Source organism: Cricetulus griseus, chromosome 2, assembly GCF_003668045.3.
Source record: "Cricetulus griseus strain 17A/GY chromosome 2, alternate assembly CriGri-PICRH-1.0, whole genome shotgun sequence".
Taxonomy (NCBI): domain Eukaryota; kingdom Metazoa; phylum Chordata; class Mammalia; order Rodentia; family Cricetidae; genus Cricetulus; species Cricetulus griseus.
The window spans coordinates 345,858,256-345,874,891 of NC_048595.1; the positions used below are offsets into that span (position 1 = coordinate 345,858,256).

The following is a 16,636-nucleotide window of genomic DNA, read 5'->3' on the forward strand; positions in this document are numbered from 1 at the left end:
TCTCTTTAAACCTTGCCTAACTGACCACAGCAGCTCCAGAACTATGTCCATTTAGACAGAGTTTCTTTTTCTTCCCAAATCTAAGTGTACTACTCTGCTACTTATCCTCTTTTGCTTGGTACTTACTGTCCTGAGAGGTGTTCAACATTTTTCACGTACAGAGTCAAGTGAAACAAGGTGGAAGAGGGTATATTTTAAGCTGTCTAGCATTCAAAGTTTTTTTTTTTTTTTTTTTTTTTTTTATTCTACTGGACACCCCCACCCCCGTGCTTCATACATATTTTAGTTTTTAGAACATTTAATCTGCAGGCCACCTTCAAAGCAGCCTGTGTGTACCTTTAGGATATGACGTACATTTGCCTCTCTGTGTGTAGAGTCATTTTCCCTGAAATAAGAAAAAGGATAGTGCTGCAGACTGTGAGGGTGAACAGCGTACTGACACTGATATTTCCTGCCTGGCTGCACAAATAACTTGGGATTCCAGTGTTGTCATATGGTTTCCCTTTATCATATATTACAGACAGTTTGCACCTTTATTAGTTTTGGAACATCCGTTTCATCTTCCAACCATGACAGCCTCTTCAGGGCCTCAGTACTCATGACATTAAACCTCACAGTTTCTGAGGCATCATTGTGCCTCCCTCGTGTGGATTTCCCCCCACCCCACAATAAAACTGAATTGCTTTCTGTTTCTGACAGATGAATGATGGGCCACTTTGCAAATGCAGCGCCAAAGCCAGACGCACAGGAATTCGGCACAGCATCTATCCTGGAGAAGAGGTAATTGGCTTGGGTTATGATTTGTGCAAGCACCAAGGAGTCCCAAGTAGACAGATGCCATTGTTATTCTTTTCCCATTAAATGAAATAATGTCGTCCAAGTAATCTTCTCATGTTCCCTGTTAGAGGCTCTGTTACTGACAGTTATAGAGGGAAGATATTTGGGCTTTGAGTACACTACAGACTGTTGTCAAGGAAACTAAAAAGAGGTTGGAAGGTTCATGTATGTCATCTGTGTTGTTATTAAGTGTTCTGGAACTGGACACACTAGCATTAGTGTCCTGTTTCCATCGGTGGTTATGAATGTTTTTATTCAAGTCATGTTCTCCTCCCCTGGGGACCTGCAGGTGCTTCATCTTCACTGCAGTACTTGTCAGGATCCTTGTCTCTACCAACTGTTGAGTTCCCATTGACAATATAGTCCAGCCTTGGCTTCTCAGGAACCCTAAGCTTGACTGAAGGGAGAGAACACATTTCCTATGTAGCCACTTGTAACTACTCTCTTGATTAGTTTGCTATGGTTTTTTTTTTTTTTTTTTTTTTTCTCCTCACTGTCTTTCAGTTTCATAAGTTATTTTCATTAAGCCCAGGATTACCATTTTATGATTCAACACATTTTACCTACACATAGAATATGTAAGTTCTTAATTTCTATTTAAAACTAGCTTGAGACTCTAATAAAGCTATAAGACCACCTGATTATTTATTTAGTTATGTTCTGAGGTCAGTGAGTGTAGTGAGGAGTTTGGCAGGGTTTCATCTGTGAGCATCTGTCCCTGTGCCTCAGGTAGGGTGTTCTGACTTGCTGCTGGGGATCAGTGTCTGAGAAGAGGAGTCCGGGCAAGAGTAGAGGGGGATGGTTCATTTGCTCTGTGGGCCTGACCAAGCCATCTTGACAGAATTTCCTTTTGTTTGGCTGGAATGGCCTTTATACCATCATATGCTCTCATCTCCAGAGCAGCCCTTTCAGGAGGCACAGGAGAGGAGGCTTTGTAGCTGGGGGTGACCAACAGCTGCAACCTGCATGCCGACTGCATTCCCTATAGCTAGGCAACAGGCTTTTCTGGGATGGGAGTCTGAGTGGGCTGTGGTATCAGCTGTATGCTTTGGGCTATATTCTACTTGTACAGATAGAAGGGGCCTAGGCAATCAACTTGCTAATGATAGGAGGTTGTTCTCAAGGAGTGGGGCCAGTTGTACCTGGCCATTTGGATAGATGGTCACTAGCATAAGGTTAGCTTAGCTGGCTTCTTTCTTGTTAAGTGAGGCCTGTGCTGTTGGGGTCATGCAAAGCCTCCTCTCGTTACTGTGGTCACTTCACTCATGTGCCCACCCTGTCATCTCCAAGGTGATGTGGGGACAGACATGACTGCTCTAGTCATTTTGTTTGTTTGGTGCCATAATAGCTGCTCTGATGGTCACCATACTGATGTAAAGTCATTAAGTCCCTCCCACCAACCCAGTTCCAAGTCTCTCCCAATACCTTTTCATTCTTGATCCTTTGGTCTTTTACCTTGTGGGCATCTTCAGGCTACTTCCTTTTCCATTTAGAGTACCTGTTCAGGAACGCTGTTGGAACTGTTTACTGGAGAGCTTTCTCCCTCATTGGTGTCTTTCAAAGTTATCCCAGAACAAGTCTGAGATGCAGTTTTTCTTTTGCATACACATTCTAAATTAACCTGATTGTAAACCAGGCCTGAGCTTTTTACTCCACCTTCACCATTGCATCATTACTCACCAGCTGAGAAGAGAGGATGGCTGATGCTACAGTGTTGAAGCCAGTAGGGATCTGGGCCATCTGCCAGACAGCTTGTCTGACCCTTGATCCTATTGTGTGTTTGATTCTGAATGTGCCACCCTCCTTTGGGATGGGTTGTTGCCTGTGCCACTCAGCCTAATTGCTTGTTGGGATTGACAGAATCCATGTTTATGACAGGCAGGTCTGGACACATATTGATTGGTGTCGTCCTAAAGCCAGGCCTTCCATACTAATCAGGTACACTCCACTTATACCACCACCGCCTGCATACCCCCAAGGCATGTAATTCTTTGCTTCAGATGACCTGGCCTGGGTCCAGGGGCCAGCATTATGATTCTCCAGTGTGGTCTGCCATGAATTCCTTTTGGCACCTTTTCCTGACCCTGCTGTGGGATCTGCTGAATTGTTGGTCATGGCAGCAGGAGTGTTTGTCTATGCCTAGACTTGCTAAGGTATCTTACTGGGGCCCTAGTTGATCTGTAGCATTTTGAGCCACTGTGTAACTGGCCAGAGCACTCTTGGTGGGTGTGGGTTTTGGCTGTCCTGTGAACCTGTAGAGAAGGTTCAGATGTTATGCGTCTTTCTTCATTGTAGGAAGTGGATGGTAGAATAATGTATCTTTTACTTTGGAGCTGATGTCTTGGTGGTCTATAAATGACTGGACTCACTTAACAGTGTTGACTGTGGTAGGTTCTTGAACCTTTGTGGGGTTTTTCTCTGATCCTCTGTAGTACATATGTCTTTATTATGGTTTCTAGAGTGGTTAACATGATTCTACAGAGATAATGGAGAAGTTTAATCTGTAGAATGTCTGGACAGTTAGGACCTTTATGAATATTTGGATGGAGATGTAATGAAGAGAGAAATTGTGAGAAATTCCAGTCCTCATTTCTGATTGGGATGGAGACAAACATGTTGACTGAATGAGTTGTCATAGAGTTTGGTGAATGTCTCATTGAGCTATAGTACTTGGTGTATCAGCTGCCATCAGAACAGCTGTGTGGGAGAGACCATGCCTACTGTCATCCCCCAGGATCCTTAAGGGCTACACTGGTGAATTCAATAGTACCAGCACCTCTGTGAGCCTTAAGGATGGCATGTAATGTCATGTAATGCAGGATTGTTTTTAGTACTTGGGTTGGAGGAATGGTTGCCTGGTCATGCTAATATGGTCTCTCTTCACATTAGGACCCTGTGTGGGGAAATAGTTTCCTATGCCAAGTTATGTCAGTTCCAATGAGCAGTCAACAGCCCACAAAATGATGGCTGGGTAGATCTGAGGTAGATTTACTAAACCAGACATGGCCAACATTGCTTCATATTACATCATCACCCACTCTTACTGGGTGCAAGGATAACTCATCCTTTCCCTATAGTATCGATAATTATTTGGTTACTGTGTCCAGTACTCATCCCTTTTCCACTTTGTACAGAGTCCCATGGAAATAGCCATCGGACCCGTTGAGGAAGGATAGGGTACTCAACACCAGTTGTAGTCATTACAATGTTCAGGATCTTTCCTTCTGGAATCTGATTACTTTCCAGCCAATGGATTTCAGTCTAAAAATCTTGATCAAGCTTGGAACTGGTCAGGAGATAGTATGACTGTTCGGTGGAGTACTTGCCTTTAGCCTCTTGGTTATCCTTGAGTTCTTCTGCTTGTACAAACTGCACAGTACTCCTGTTGATTGCTCATTATTTTGTACACTGTGACAGCATGTTCTGTTAACTGTTTCCATGGTGCAGCCCTTCTTGGCTGGTACTAGTTATAATGATAATTATGGGATGTGGCTTCTGTTGGCTTAGTTTCCAGATTCTGTCATCCCTGTTGTTCTTGACAGACTCCAACCACTTGTCCTTTGGTCCATCCTGGCTGACAGAGGAGGCCACTACTAATCTTGGAGATGCAGTACTCTGCAATGGCACATTTGTTTTTGTGTGTCCTTTGGGGGATTATCTGCATATTGCTACCTCCATCCCAGCATGCCCACTTCTTTCCTTCAACATTTGGCTGGGCACTTTGGGACTTTCAGCATGACTTAGATGCACCATTGCATCTTAGATCTACCCTCGTAGGAAACTCCAGTATCTCCTGGTTTTATATCCCTAATTCTCCCAAGTCTACAAACTCTTCCTTAACCTGAAGCATTCTCCCCATCTGGCCCTTTGCAGACTCCCTGCTGGGACACACTGTCTATCTCTTATAGCTCCTTTGGGAAGAGAGTTCTTTCTTCCAAACACCTAGACAACTGGGTTATGCTGTGAAGTAACTCATTATAGGTCTGTTGGCAAGGAGGCTGATTGATTGAGTATTGTATGTGGGCTAAGGTATGGTGGGCATTGCTGTCTGGCAGGATCTTCCATTGTCTTCTGGTACAGGTGAGTGATTGATCTAAACAGGGAGGGGTGTGCCATCTCTGTAGAATCAGAGGTTCAGAGGAGTCTGGGGAGTTAAAATCTAAATGTCCCTGTCCCGGGTTTCCAGGGCCCTGACCTTGGCATAACAGATCTACCTTGGATGGTTGTCAGTTGTACTTGAATTATGGCTGTTTCACAAGTAAGCTCTGGCTTGCTCCTAACTTTTTCTGAGGTCTCACTCCAAGTGGTGGGAAGTTCTTTTTGGATCTTCAAGAAGCCCTCTGGCTTTCATATCTCTCCTCCTCTGCCATTATGTTTCTTTAGAGCAGTAGTTCTCACATTGAAGTCTTCAAATTAATATCAGCTTAATCTGGAGCTTGTTGGAAATTTATACTGTCAGCCCCACCAGCTGCCAGGGGGAAGTATGCTGAGAGTTAATAAGCCAGGTGATTTCATGGTAGACCAAGGACTGAGACCATTGTAGAGAATATGGTACTTAACGAGTGCCATCCATTCCCAAGATCCCTGACCCTTTCTCTTGTAGACCCCACCCATGCCGTCTGTTGCCCTAAATACCTTGTGTGTTGTGCCAGCTCTCCCTATGGCGCAGCCTCCCATTTCTCAAAGTCCAAAAAACGGTAATTGTCTGGCCACCTGATGCCAGGGATCATCTGTACTACACTTACCACCAGTGGTAGGGACTCTTTGCTAGTTGGCTAGTGTTTCAGCTCTAAGATGCCATCTTCATTCTTATTTCCTTAGCTTATTTGTTCCTGATACCATCTGTTACATCTTAGATTCTCTAGAAGCTGAGCTGAGGTGTCTCAGATGCAAGGTTGGTGTGATTCAGCTCAGGTCTGGATCTCCAAGAGCCTCACTCCCTCAGCACAAATGCAGCTTTCTTAAACCTTTGCTCAATCCTTTCAAAGAGCTTAAACTCCCTCAGTCAAGCAACACCCTGTAACTGCTCAGGCTAAACACAGGTACAAGAAAGCAGGACGTATGTCCCAAATTCCAAGAGCAGTTTTGTGTAGGGACTCTTCTGGTCAGTCATTTGTCCAATGTATCTGACTCACTTTGGCTATGTGTTGTGTGATAGAGTTGCCAGGATAAACTGGCTGAGTGGTGGGCAGTGCCTAAGAGTTGATATGACTTGAAATGATGGGGAAATGAGAGTCCTAGGGGCTGATTAACTGGGACTACCCAAGAGTCCTGAGCATGATAGCTAGAGATTCGAGTGGAATTCTTACAAGAGAAGCATCACACTAATTACTTTGGGAGAATCATGAGAGTGAATGTGACTGGATCTGACTGAGAAATTTGGAATGCTCCACAGCTGGTGTGGTCGCTTTGTTCTCCTTTGTGACCTGCTTCGGCTCTTCTCTACATGTACTTCCCGTCTCTGCTATGGAAATTGATACCAGGCACAATATGGCAAAATGATTCTTAAGACCTCTCTGGGCCCCCTCTTTGGTGGGTGATTGGCAGGAGGATGGTCTGGATGCTGTGGGTAGGAAGTGTGCTCCTGGTTTGCAGAGCTGACTGCCAGATGGTGTGTCTCTGGTTCCTGCTGTAGGAGTGTGGCTGTTTCTCAAAGGTCTTAGCATCGTGATGCCGCTGTACAAGAGGGCTAAGGAAAAGCATATCTGCAGAAAGTACATGTGGAGTTTGTCAGTCGGGGATCTAGATGAGTCTCTGCTGATGGGCCCAGCAGAGCCCAAGGAATCAGTAAACCTCACCCATACTCTGTCCCACTAGGAGCATGGCCTTCCATGGAGAGTGCCATGCCCCCGTGGTGCCCACCAGAGGCTGTTGGGGCAGTACTTCCTATGCCACACACAGCTATTGCAGCTGGGCACAGGTATCATATATGTATGCCCTGGCATACATATGTTCTTTCGGTACAAACATAACCTGACAGTATGCTCAAGTCTCCCAGGTGCCCCTCAGAGTTGCAGTACTATGCTTGACTGATTAGGAGCCCCATCTGTGATCTGTACCGTGTTTCTGCTGAATGAGAGGTTCTTATTCACTAAGTAGGATATGGTTAAGAAACCAGCTGCCACATACATAATTGGCTCAGATGAAAAAGCATGCACCCAGACACCACTGAGTCCACATAGAGGTATGCCCCTGGTGTCGGTGCATTACGTTTGTGCCCAAAAGATGCAGTCTGCAATTCCCAGGCCAAGAATACAACAGCTGGTAGCTGATCACTAAAGTGAGACTGTTACTGTAAACAAGGCTTACCCCGGCAGGGCATATACACACATTCCTATCTCTGCTGCAGTAGCTCCGAGTGGCCTGGTACATACTGCACCCTAGCACAAGCCTCCTCACATTACAGTCTTAAAGTGAGGAAGGAAGGGGACTAGTAAGACATTCAGACACGTCCCAAAGGAGGTTTGCAAGGGTTATTTCCATGGGACAAGAGCACGTTGGGAAAGCCCTCATCGGGTCACCCAGGATCAGATATTTTACAGTTTTTAAAGGGTACCCCGTCACTGGCTAAAGATCCTATGGCTCTGATGGCATAGCTTCTAGAGTTAAGTAGGCTCCTTTGGACCTTTGTGCCCTGGAAAGGGCAAGGAATTCACAGCAACAGTAGTCCATCTACTTAGCACTACTGTTGGGGCCTTTGCAGGCTCATGAAAAGATACAGGGCAGCTGTTTGCAGAGGAATTAGAGCAGTCTCTACTGGTAGTTATGACTAATAGGGCTCCCAAATAGGCTTCTGGATGGCAAGCCTCATGAGTCCTTCCAAACCCTCCTGGATGCTGCAGTCATTTACGTATTTTCTTCTACTGAATAGAATGGGATTCTACCAATAACCGGTCCTGCTATGTGTACTGGGGGGTCTAGCCATGTCCCCCCGTACCCAACTGATGACAGATACCCATTCACTAAGATCATGTATGTGGTGGAGGACATAAAACCCACAGACACTTCCGGTCTCACAGAACACCAGATCCCCAGTTCAATAGTGCATGTGGGGAAGGTTGAGAATGGGCGACTAGCCACATCTTTTTGTTCATTTAGCTAATACATAACAAAGTGACTAGACTGTGAAGGAACACACATAAAAGCAGTTGTCAGATGTGAAACTGGCAGTATAGGGTATTTTAAAAGAAAACTATTTTCTGCTTAATTTGTAAAATGTTTTCATTTTGTTCCTCCAGGCAATCAAGCCCTGTCGTCCCATGACTAACAACGCTGGACGACTTTTTCACTACCGGATTACCGTCTCCCCTCCTACCAACTTTTTAGTAAGTTATTAATGAAATCACACTGTAGCCTAGGATGGCCTAGAACTTAACTATGTAGCCCAGGCTGGCCTCTAACTTATAGTATTTCTCCTACCACCTCATTTGCAAAGCACATCACACTGGCTTCTGATTCAATTCTTACTTCATTTTTATTTTTAAAATCACTGTGTAGATGAAATTTGGCTTTATCATGATGTTTATTTCAGCTTTCTTCTCCCACCATTTTATTATGTCTTTTGTATTTGTATTGGTACCATGCAATAACCAAGTTTATAGTAGCCAGTGAATTATGAAGCTGTTATTGCAGTAATGAGTGGGAAACATAAAGTAGGGTATTTCTGCGTTTGACAAGTCAGTGGGCAGCTATTGTCTTGTGACTAAATCAGAAAAGTCAATGTATATAATATGACAGTATGATGATATGGTATGTACTGTGTTCTAGGTACCATTCTAAGTGGTTAGCATGGTTAATTTAATTTTCACAATCACATCTGTATACATATTATCCATGCTACCCACTTGGGACATTAGTTCATATTTTATACATGAGGCTGAGTAGTTTGCTCAGGTACTAAGTAGTATGGAGGTTTTAGAAGCCAGGGAGTCTGCTCCAGTGTACATGTGTGTATGCCATGCTGTGCTGCGTTGCCTTTTACATTATGAAATTTGTTAATTCTGGTTATATACATTGAGAAGTCTTGATTTCAAAATTATTCATAATTACATATTTTAATAACTTTACTTAGCTATACTTCTTGTGTCATCAGCTTTACCCATTTAAATTGTGTAATTCATGATGTTTAGCATAATTACAGACTTGTAAAACCATCACCACAATCTAACTTTAGAACATTTTTCTTATCCTAAAAGAAACTTTATATCTTTTAGGTGGTGTGTGTCTATGGACTTGCCCAGCCTAGATGTTTCATAGACACCATATGGTAGCTGCTTTTTCCATGTCTCTTACTTAGAGTAATTTTTTAAAGATTTGCCCTTGTTGTGGCGTGTATCAGTACTTCACTTCCTTTTCTTCAACCTAGGGACTTTTGTATGCGAAGCAGGCATTCTTACCATAGAGCCATGCAGCCAACATCCTTTAGTTTCTTTTTACGGACAAGTACTATCTATCCTCTTATAGAGTTCATTTGCGTGTGTGTGGATGTGTGTGTGTATGTAGCCACAGCAGGTTTCATTTGTTCATTTAAGTTGATGGACTTTTGGTTGTTTCCATTGTTTGCTATTGTATTTATATGATACAGATGCTGATAGTAATATTTGTATGTGACAAGGACGTGGCTCAGCAGTTTAGGGCACTTGCTACTCTTCTAGAAGACCCTCATTTGATTTGCAGCACCCACATAACAAATCACAACCATCTGTAATTCCAGTTCCCAAGGATCTGATTCCCTTTTCTAGCTTCCGTAGGCACTTAAGCATGCAAATGGTATACAGACATGCATATAAAATAAAATTGGATGTGTGAAGGATGGGGGAGATGACGGGGAAAGGGGAAGTAATATAATTGTATTTTTATTACATTTTAATCAAGTGTATTTGTGTGAATATGTTTGATATATTTTGGGTATATACTTGAGATGCTGGCTTATATGGTAACCATGTTTAGCACTCCAAGGACCAGCCTATTGTTCACAGTTGTTGTACCATTCATTATTAATCCTGTTTCATCAGAATCTTATTATATTTAATTTAGTCTCCTTGAGTCACTCAGATAGAAAGTGACAGTTATGTTGACAAAAGAAATGATGTGTATGTGGATAATCTTTAGTTCTTCCTGGTTCTTATATATATGTAATTTGTGAAATAATGATGTTTAGTACCTAGGTAAGAAGTATCTTTTAGGCTACCAATCTTTATAATTTGCTTCACATTTGGCACTTAATATCAAAAGGATTGGTTGTTAAGAATGACATAAGGAAGAGAGTCTCTCATGGTAGATTGACATTTACATCATGTAATTACAGTTTCTGTTTTTAGGTAATTAAAGTCTTTGGCATTGTGTAGTCTGTACCCTACTGCAATGTTTGGTGGGCTGTCTTTTCCTTGGGGAGGGTGGGGATGCAGCTGCAGGCTTGAGCTTCCAGCACTTCTAGGCCCTCAGAAACCTCCCTTTTGTTGTGTCTGAACAGTCTATCCATTCAGAAATACAGTTCAGTAAAGTAGAACTGGTCATGTTATGGGATTAAATAAAATAAATTTCTAGAAATTGAAGCTATGTATAGCCTTTAATTTTCTCTATGGTGTACATAATAAGCATCATTGGTTATTTAAATATATAGTATGCTACATAACATCTGAAGTCAAAAGAATTTCATCAAGGCAGAGAATTCCATTTACAATTAATTTTTTGTGTGTATTTCCTGATACTTGGAAAAATGTTGAGCCTGCAAAGTTGCTTTTGTTTTTGCTTTGAGTTAGTTTGTGTCTGGGTAGATTCCTGAATATGCAAATGATATCATTAATTTAAATCCTGTTTTGTGTTCTTGTTTACTTTTAGACTGACAGACCAACAGTTATAGAATATGATGATCATGAGTACATCTTTGAAGGATTTTCTATGTTTGCACATGCGCCTCTGACCAATGTAAGTAAGTGCCAATTGGCTCCTCTTTCCTTCCTTGCACTTTCTGCCTCCCCTGCCTTTCCTTCATCTTTCCTTCCCCCAAATCAAAATATTTTCCCTTTATGTGTTCATAACAGTTACTCTCTATTCCACCTCTGAGAACTGTAGGCTGGCTGCAGCAGTGTGTCAGGTGGGACTGTGAGTCTACTAATGAGTCACAGGTTTGGGCTACACTAAATGGTGTAAGCAAACATGTTAGAATAACATTTTGAGAGTGTGAAAAATTGAAAAGGGAGGATAAACGGTGGAGTGATGTGAGAAGCTATTTTTGGGTTGGTTGTCCTTCAAAGGAAAGTTGGAAGCTTTAAGGAAAAGCTAATATATGACTTGTTCAGGACACTAAGCCCCAAGTGACCTCACATGGTTTCTGCTTTTGAATCCTGGGACTGTCCCTGTGTTCAGAGACTTGGTCTGACCAAGGATTTGCGATATTTGTATGAGTATCAGGGATGCTTTTCTGGGAATTCGTTGAAATGGATGCTCTGTGTCTGGGCATCAGAATTGACCTGATTTGAGGTTGGTGGGCCTGGAATTGCCCTGCTTACCTTGTCTTCAGGTTGAACAGTTGAACTGCTGTGGCAGTGCTAGAAGAGCATGGCAGTGCTTTAGCTGGGCCAGTGTCCTGGAAACCTAGTAAGCTAGAGTTCCCATGTGTTGCTTGCCTGCAGTTGGAAAGTCATCTTAGTATTGCTTACTTGGAACATGAATTTTTCCTTCAGAGGCTGAGGTTCAAATCTTGATCCTACCTTGCTTCTATCCTCCATTCTTTTTTACTTTATTAAGTAGGTGTGACTCTAGGTAGTGATACTAACTTAACAGTGTTTTTGTATTTTCCTTATTTTACAATATATTATAGCCCTATGGAAATTTTTTTTTTTTTTTTTAACTTTGGATTTTTGAGACAAAGTCTCACTAAGTAGCTCAGGCTGGCCTGGAACTTGCATACCTCAGGGTCTTTGAGCTCAGAATCTTCCCTCCTTAGTCTGCTCAAGGGTGGAGGCTTACACAACTGTGCCTGGTTTCTTTTTGGAGAATTTTCTTTTAGAAGATGATTATACTATAAATATACAAATCATAAGTTTCCATATGATATTTTCATATGCTTATAATGTTGTAGCATTCTCATATTTGTCCTGCACTACCCTTTCTCCTTCTTCTCCCCAAAGAGAACTGTTAGTTCCTTTCTCTTTCCCCAGCTAGTCCTCTTCTGCCTTCATGTCACATATGCACATCTCCATCTATCTGTGTGTCTGTTCGTCTATGAACTCAGATTCTTTTTTTTAGAGGATTTACCTATTTATTATGCATACAGTGTTCTGTCTGCATGTATGTCTGCACTCCAGAAGAGGACACCAGATCTCATTATAGATGGTTTTGAGCTACCATGTGGTTGCTGGGAATTGAACATGCATCCTCTGGAAGAGCACCCAGTGCTCCTGAGCCATCTCTCCAGCCTCTGAACCCAGATGCTTAGTATCAGAAGATATGCAATATTTTGTCTCCCCATATTACTTATTAATGCTCTGGCTTGAGAACTCTTCCCTCCATATTTCCCCTTTTACTTTCATGTCATGTAAGATACTAGAAATTTTGAGAGTTTCAGTGGTTTCCTTGCTTGTGTTTATGTGTCTCAGACAGTCAAATTCTTTGTCCACCAGATTTCAGTTGTAGAGACTTACTGGCCTTTAATCTGTAGTCTACTAACCTCCACTTGCAAATACCAATTTTGTTGGCATGAAAATCCTTAAGCTTATCTATCACCTTACCTCTCAATCCCCTAGAAGTCATGTAGTTCTCACTTTGACTTTAGGATCATCTTAATCAGAGACGACAAACTGTGGTGTCATAGATAGATACCAGTCTGGATCTGTAGTGAACTCCACTTGCTGACTCTGTGGTCTGACTCTAAACTCTGTATGCTTTGGTTTTGTCATCTGCGGATGGGGTACTAGTTGTGTTAGGCTACACATTTTTGTGAAGGATAAATGCACTGGCACATGGCAAGTGCTTATCATAGTAATTGTGCATAATAAATATTGGCACCTCTCATTTTAGGAAAGATATCAGACAGATGAGTTTGAATATTTTCATTCTGTTTTATTTTTTATTTTACGTTGGACTGGTGATTCCTTGAGCTTTATTAATGATAGCTATGCTTAGGATTTTACTAAAAGTCAGACCTTTTTTTTCCAAAAGAAGGATTTATTTTTGATTTTAATTTTGTGTATCTGTGTGTCTATGTGTACATGGGAGTGCAGGTGCTCATGGAGGCTACAGGTATTAGATCACCTGGACATAGAGTTATGAGAGGTTGTGAGCTGCCTGCCATGGGTGTTGGGGACTGATTGTAGGTCTTCATTGGGAATCGTCCTTCAGTCACTGACTTAGGTTTAAAAATAGGATTTTTTATTTTGTTTTTGTTTTTTTTGTGAGACAGATCTTGCTATATGGTCCAGATTGGCCTTGAAATATGTGTTTACTTTTCTACAGCAGTTTTTGTTGTGCAGCAAAAGTGAGTAAAAAATGTGATTTTTTTAAAGGATAATTTTTTAAAAGTTTCCCAGCACAAAGTTTGGCATTAAGAGGAAATTATACTAAATTTGTCAGTTTTCATTGTGTTAAACAAGATGAAACCAAGAAACAAAATCCCTGACCTCCGCATATATTTTATATAAATACTAAATTTCTTTAAAAACTTGAGAACTTTAGTTCGTAATGATGAGCCCTGTCATTTTTGTGAGTGATGTTGATAATAGCAATTGAATTTTCAGTTGAAGATTTTAAAGTTCACAGAGCTAGAGCCATCAAAGATCTCTTGAATTTGAAATAGACTCCCAGAAGGTTTTTAAACTGCATTACAAACCTGATTCATTTCTTACAGTGAGCCCATCAGCAGGAAGGGCCTAGAAGTGACGGTCACATGGACTCTTGACCAGAGCTAGCTCTGGCAGGTAATCCTAAGGTCTTGAACTGAAGTGGATTAAAAGCTTTGTTGGCTAAGTGTAGCATTCTGGATGGATTTTATCCTGTCATGTAGTACACTTGTGGTTCCTTATAATACCTGATGTTGTTTGTGGCTTTGATGATGTAAAAGGAGCATTCATCGCGCAGTGTCACGTAACATTCTTACATGCCCGAGAAAACCCCTGTTCATTCTGTGATCAAGAACTTGGTCAGTTTTCCATTTTCTGATCACTGAAGATTCATTTGGTCATTCATTCACTAGAAGTATTGATTGAATGTATAGGTTTTGGGGGCTATTAATGAATTGATTGTGTTATTATGGGTTAGGAATTAGCATCAGCATGCAGTACTGAATACTTCTAAGTGATCAAGCCTGTTTTAGGAAGCGCTAGGGGGTTGTGTTAGTTTGTGGCTTGATGGAAACTGCTCTAGTGACTTTAGAAGTGCTGGTTTCTTGGTGGAGCAATGTATAGAGAGAGGATAAGTTCTCTTCAAGTCTTAGAAAGACACGAGGCTGTGAGCTGGTATGGAGTGATGTCTCCCAGAAGGCCTCTGGTAATGAGGATGGAAGCGTGTCCTGAGGAGTGCCTTAAAGTGGGTTTTGCTGCAAGGTGGAGACAATTCTGTTTGTATCTTTCTGCAGTTCTCCCACACATCTTTCTGCAGTCCTCCCACACGGGCTAGGAAGGAGGAAAGGTCTCATTCCTGCTCTTCCTCTTCCTGCCTTCTGTGTACTCGCAGAGCTCTCATTCTTTCCTCCTATGTACACTCTTGCTGAATGATTCAACAGCAGCCTTGGTTTTTTGCTCCCCTCTCATGAGGTTTAACAGTTGTCATGAGGAGCCTTGCCCTGCACTCTTAGGTTGTCTATTGGCATGCGCTCTACAATGTCCCCTCAGGCATTGCCTCAGTTAGGGTTTCTATTGCTGTGATAAAACACCCTGAGCAAAAGCCAGTTGAGTAGGAAAGGGTTTTGTTTTACTTTACAGCTTGTAGTCCATCATCCAGAGGAGTCAGAAAGAGCAGAAACTTAAGGCAGGAACCGATACAGAGGCCATGGAGGATCCTTGCTTACTGTACACTTGCTCCTCATGGCTTGTGGAGCCTGCTTTTTTAGAGGACCACCAGCCCAGGGGCAGAACCAACCTCAGTGAGCTGGGCCCTCCCACATTCATCAGTCAAGAAATTACACTATAGACTTGTCTATAGGCAAATGTTATGGAGATATTTTCTCAATTAAGAGACCTTCTTCCCAAATGACTCTTAAATTGTAGTTGACAAAACTAGCCAGGACAGGTACTCAATCATTGTGTGACCTAACTCTTCATGTTGGGTTTGAGTTACTTGCGGGGACAACTTTATGAATTTCGGCATTTGCATTAGTGCCATTGTGATCTCCCTTGTGACAAAAGCCCAGATATCCAGTAGTTGTTCTCAGTCCTTTCCTCTCATGACAGAGGTCAGTAAGGTCCCCTATGTTTAAACTTGTCTGTATTTCTAGCCATGCTTTATTTGGTACCTGGATGGGTGTATTAGACTGTAGCCTAGCCTAGTCCTCTGGTCTTTGTGTCTCTCCAAGCCATTCCCATGATTTACATTGGGATCCATCTGAAATGTAAACTGTGTAAGGTAATCTCCTTTGTGAATGTAGTTGAAAGAGGTTGGATGTAGTAGTAGACCCTGGCCCTCGGACAACATGACAGTGTTCTGGCTTCTTTCTGTGCATGTGCTTTCTGAAGAGCTAAATGACTTCATAGGTCCCTTTGCTCTGTGTTCTAGTACCCTTAGTTTTGTTTTGTTTTTCAACATTTTTGAGTACATTCTTGTATTTCTTTAGCTGACATAGAACCTACTGTCTAGCCTAGGCTGTCCTCAGCTATCCCCCCAAGCGCTGGTATTATAAAATGTTCCCTGTATCTTTCATGCTTTTCCATATGTTTGTTTTTTACTTGTATTTACAATTGTGTCATATTCTCTTTGTACTTGCATTCTTTTTCTAAATCCTTGACTTCCTTTTTCTTTTTTGTTTTTTGAGATGGGGTCATCTCACTTTGTTTTCCAGGCTGGCTTGGGATTCACCATCTTCCCACCTCTGCCTCAGGAGCTTTAGGGTTGCAGGGTTTACGCCATCTTACTGGACTCTAGATCCTTGCTTTTTAATCCAGGGCCTTTGGCTTAGTCTAAAGTATGAACTTTATAAAAATGTTAGTAAAGAACAGGTATTTTAAAACCAGGCTAAATCATGTGCCAATATTTTAAATGTCTTTGGGGTTAAAGTAGGTTGTGAAAATAATAGTGTACTAAGCATATTGCTTTGGTTAGCTGAGGACTGGGGGCATAGTATGTCCAGAGGTTGAAAATGAATCCCATAGTAAAGTTAAAGATAGTAACCACTGTATTTAAAAAAGAAAGAAAGAATACCCAAGAGCTGAACTTCATTTCCAGTAGATGGCATTGTAAGACTATTTTTCTATTTTCTTACTATCCCTTCTGCTGGGAGAATTAAAATTTGTTTCTTCCTGACAGCTGTGGTTTGTAAAAGTGATTACATTGTTTCATGGACAGATTGCTAAGCCAGAAAGACCGTGTAACACATCTCCAGGGCCTCTGGTTTCAATTATTGTGCCCAGCTAGCCAGTTCAGTAACCTCCTCCCTCTCCTTCCTCATTCTTTTATTCATTCAGAAATCTATTTATGGAAAACTCTTGTGTCTAGATATCAGGCTGGTGTCTGATGATACACTGGGCTGATAAGACTGATGTGGATTAGTTCAGCTGAGCCTTCAGTTTCTCCATTCTCTGGGTATTAGAATGGTAATGAGGATGCATTCCAGGGTAGGTAAGAGGTGGGTCTAGAATAAAAATTCCTA

At 41.8% G+C, this 16,636-nt stretch overlaps 1 protein-coding gene across 6 annotated transcripts in view; it reads left to right on the forward strand.

The window, feature by feature from the left end:
- The window catches only part of Drosha (drosha ribonuclease III), a 107,124-nt gene that overhangs the window by 16,147 nt on the left and 74,341 nt on the right, over nt 1–16,636 (forward strand). For all 6 annotated transcript variants that reach the window (XM_027401240.2, XM_027401241.2, XM_035440620.1 and 3 more), the window contains exons 10-12: nt 700–780; nt 8,076–8,162; nt 10,678–10,764. In XM_027401240.2, coding sequence (XP_027257041.1) covers nt 700–780; nt 8,076–8,162; nt 10,678–10,764 — 255 coding nt within the window. The remainder of the gene's footprint in view (nt 1–699; nt 781–8,075; nt 8,163–10,677; nt 10,765–16,636) is intronic.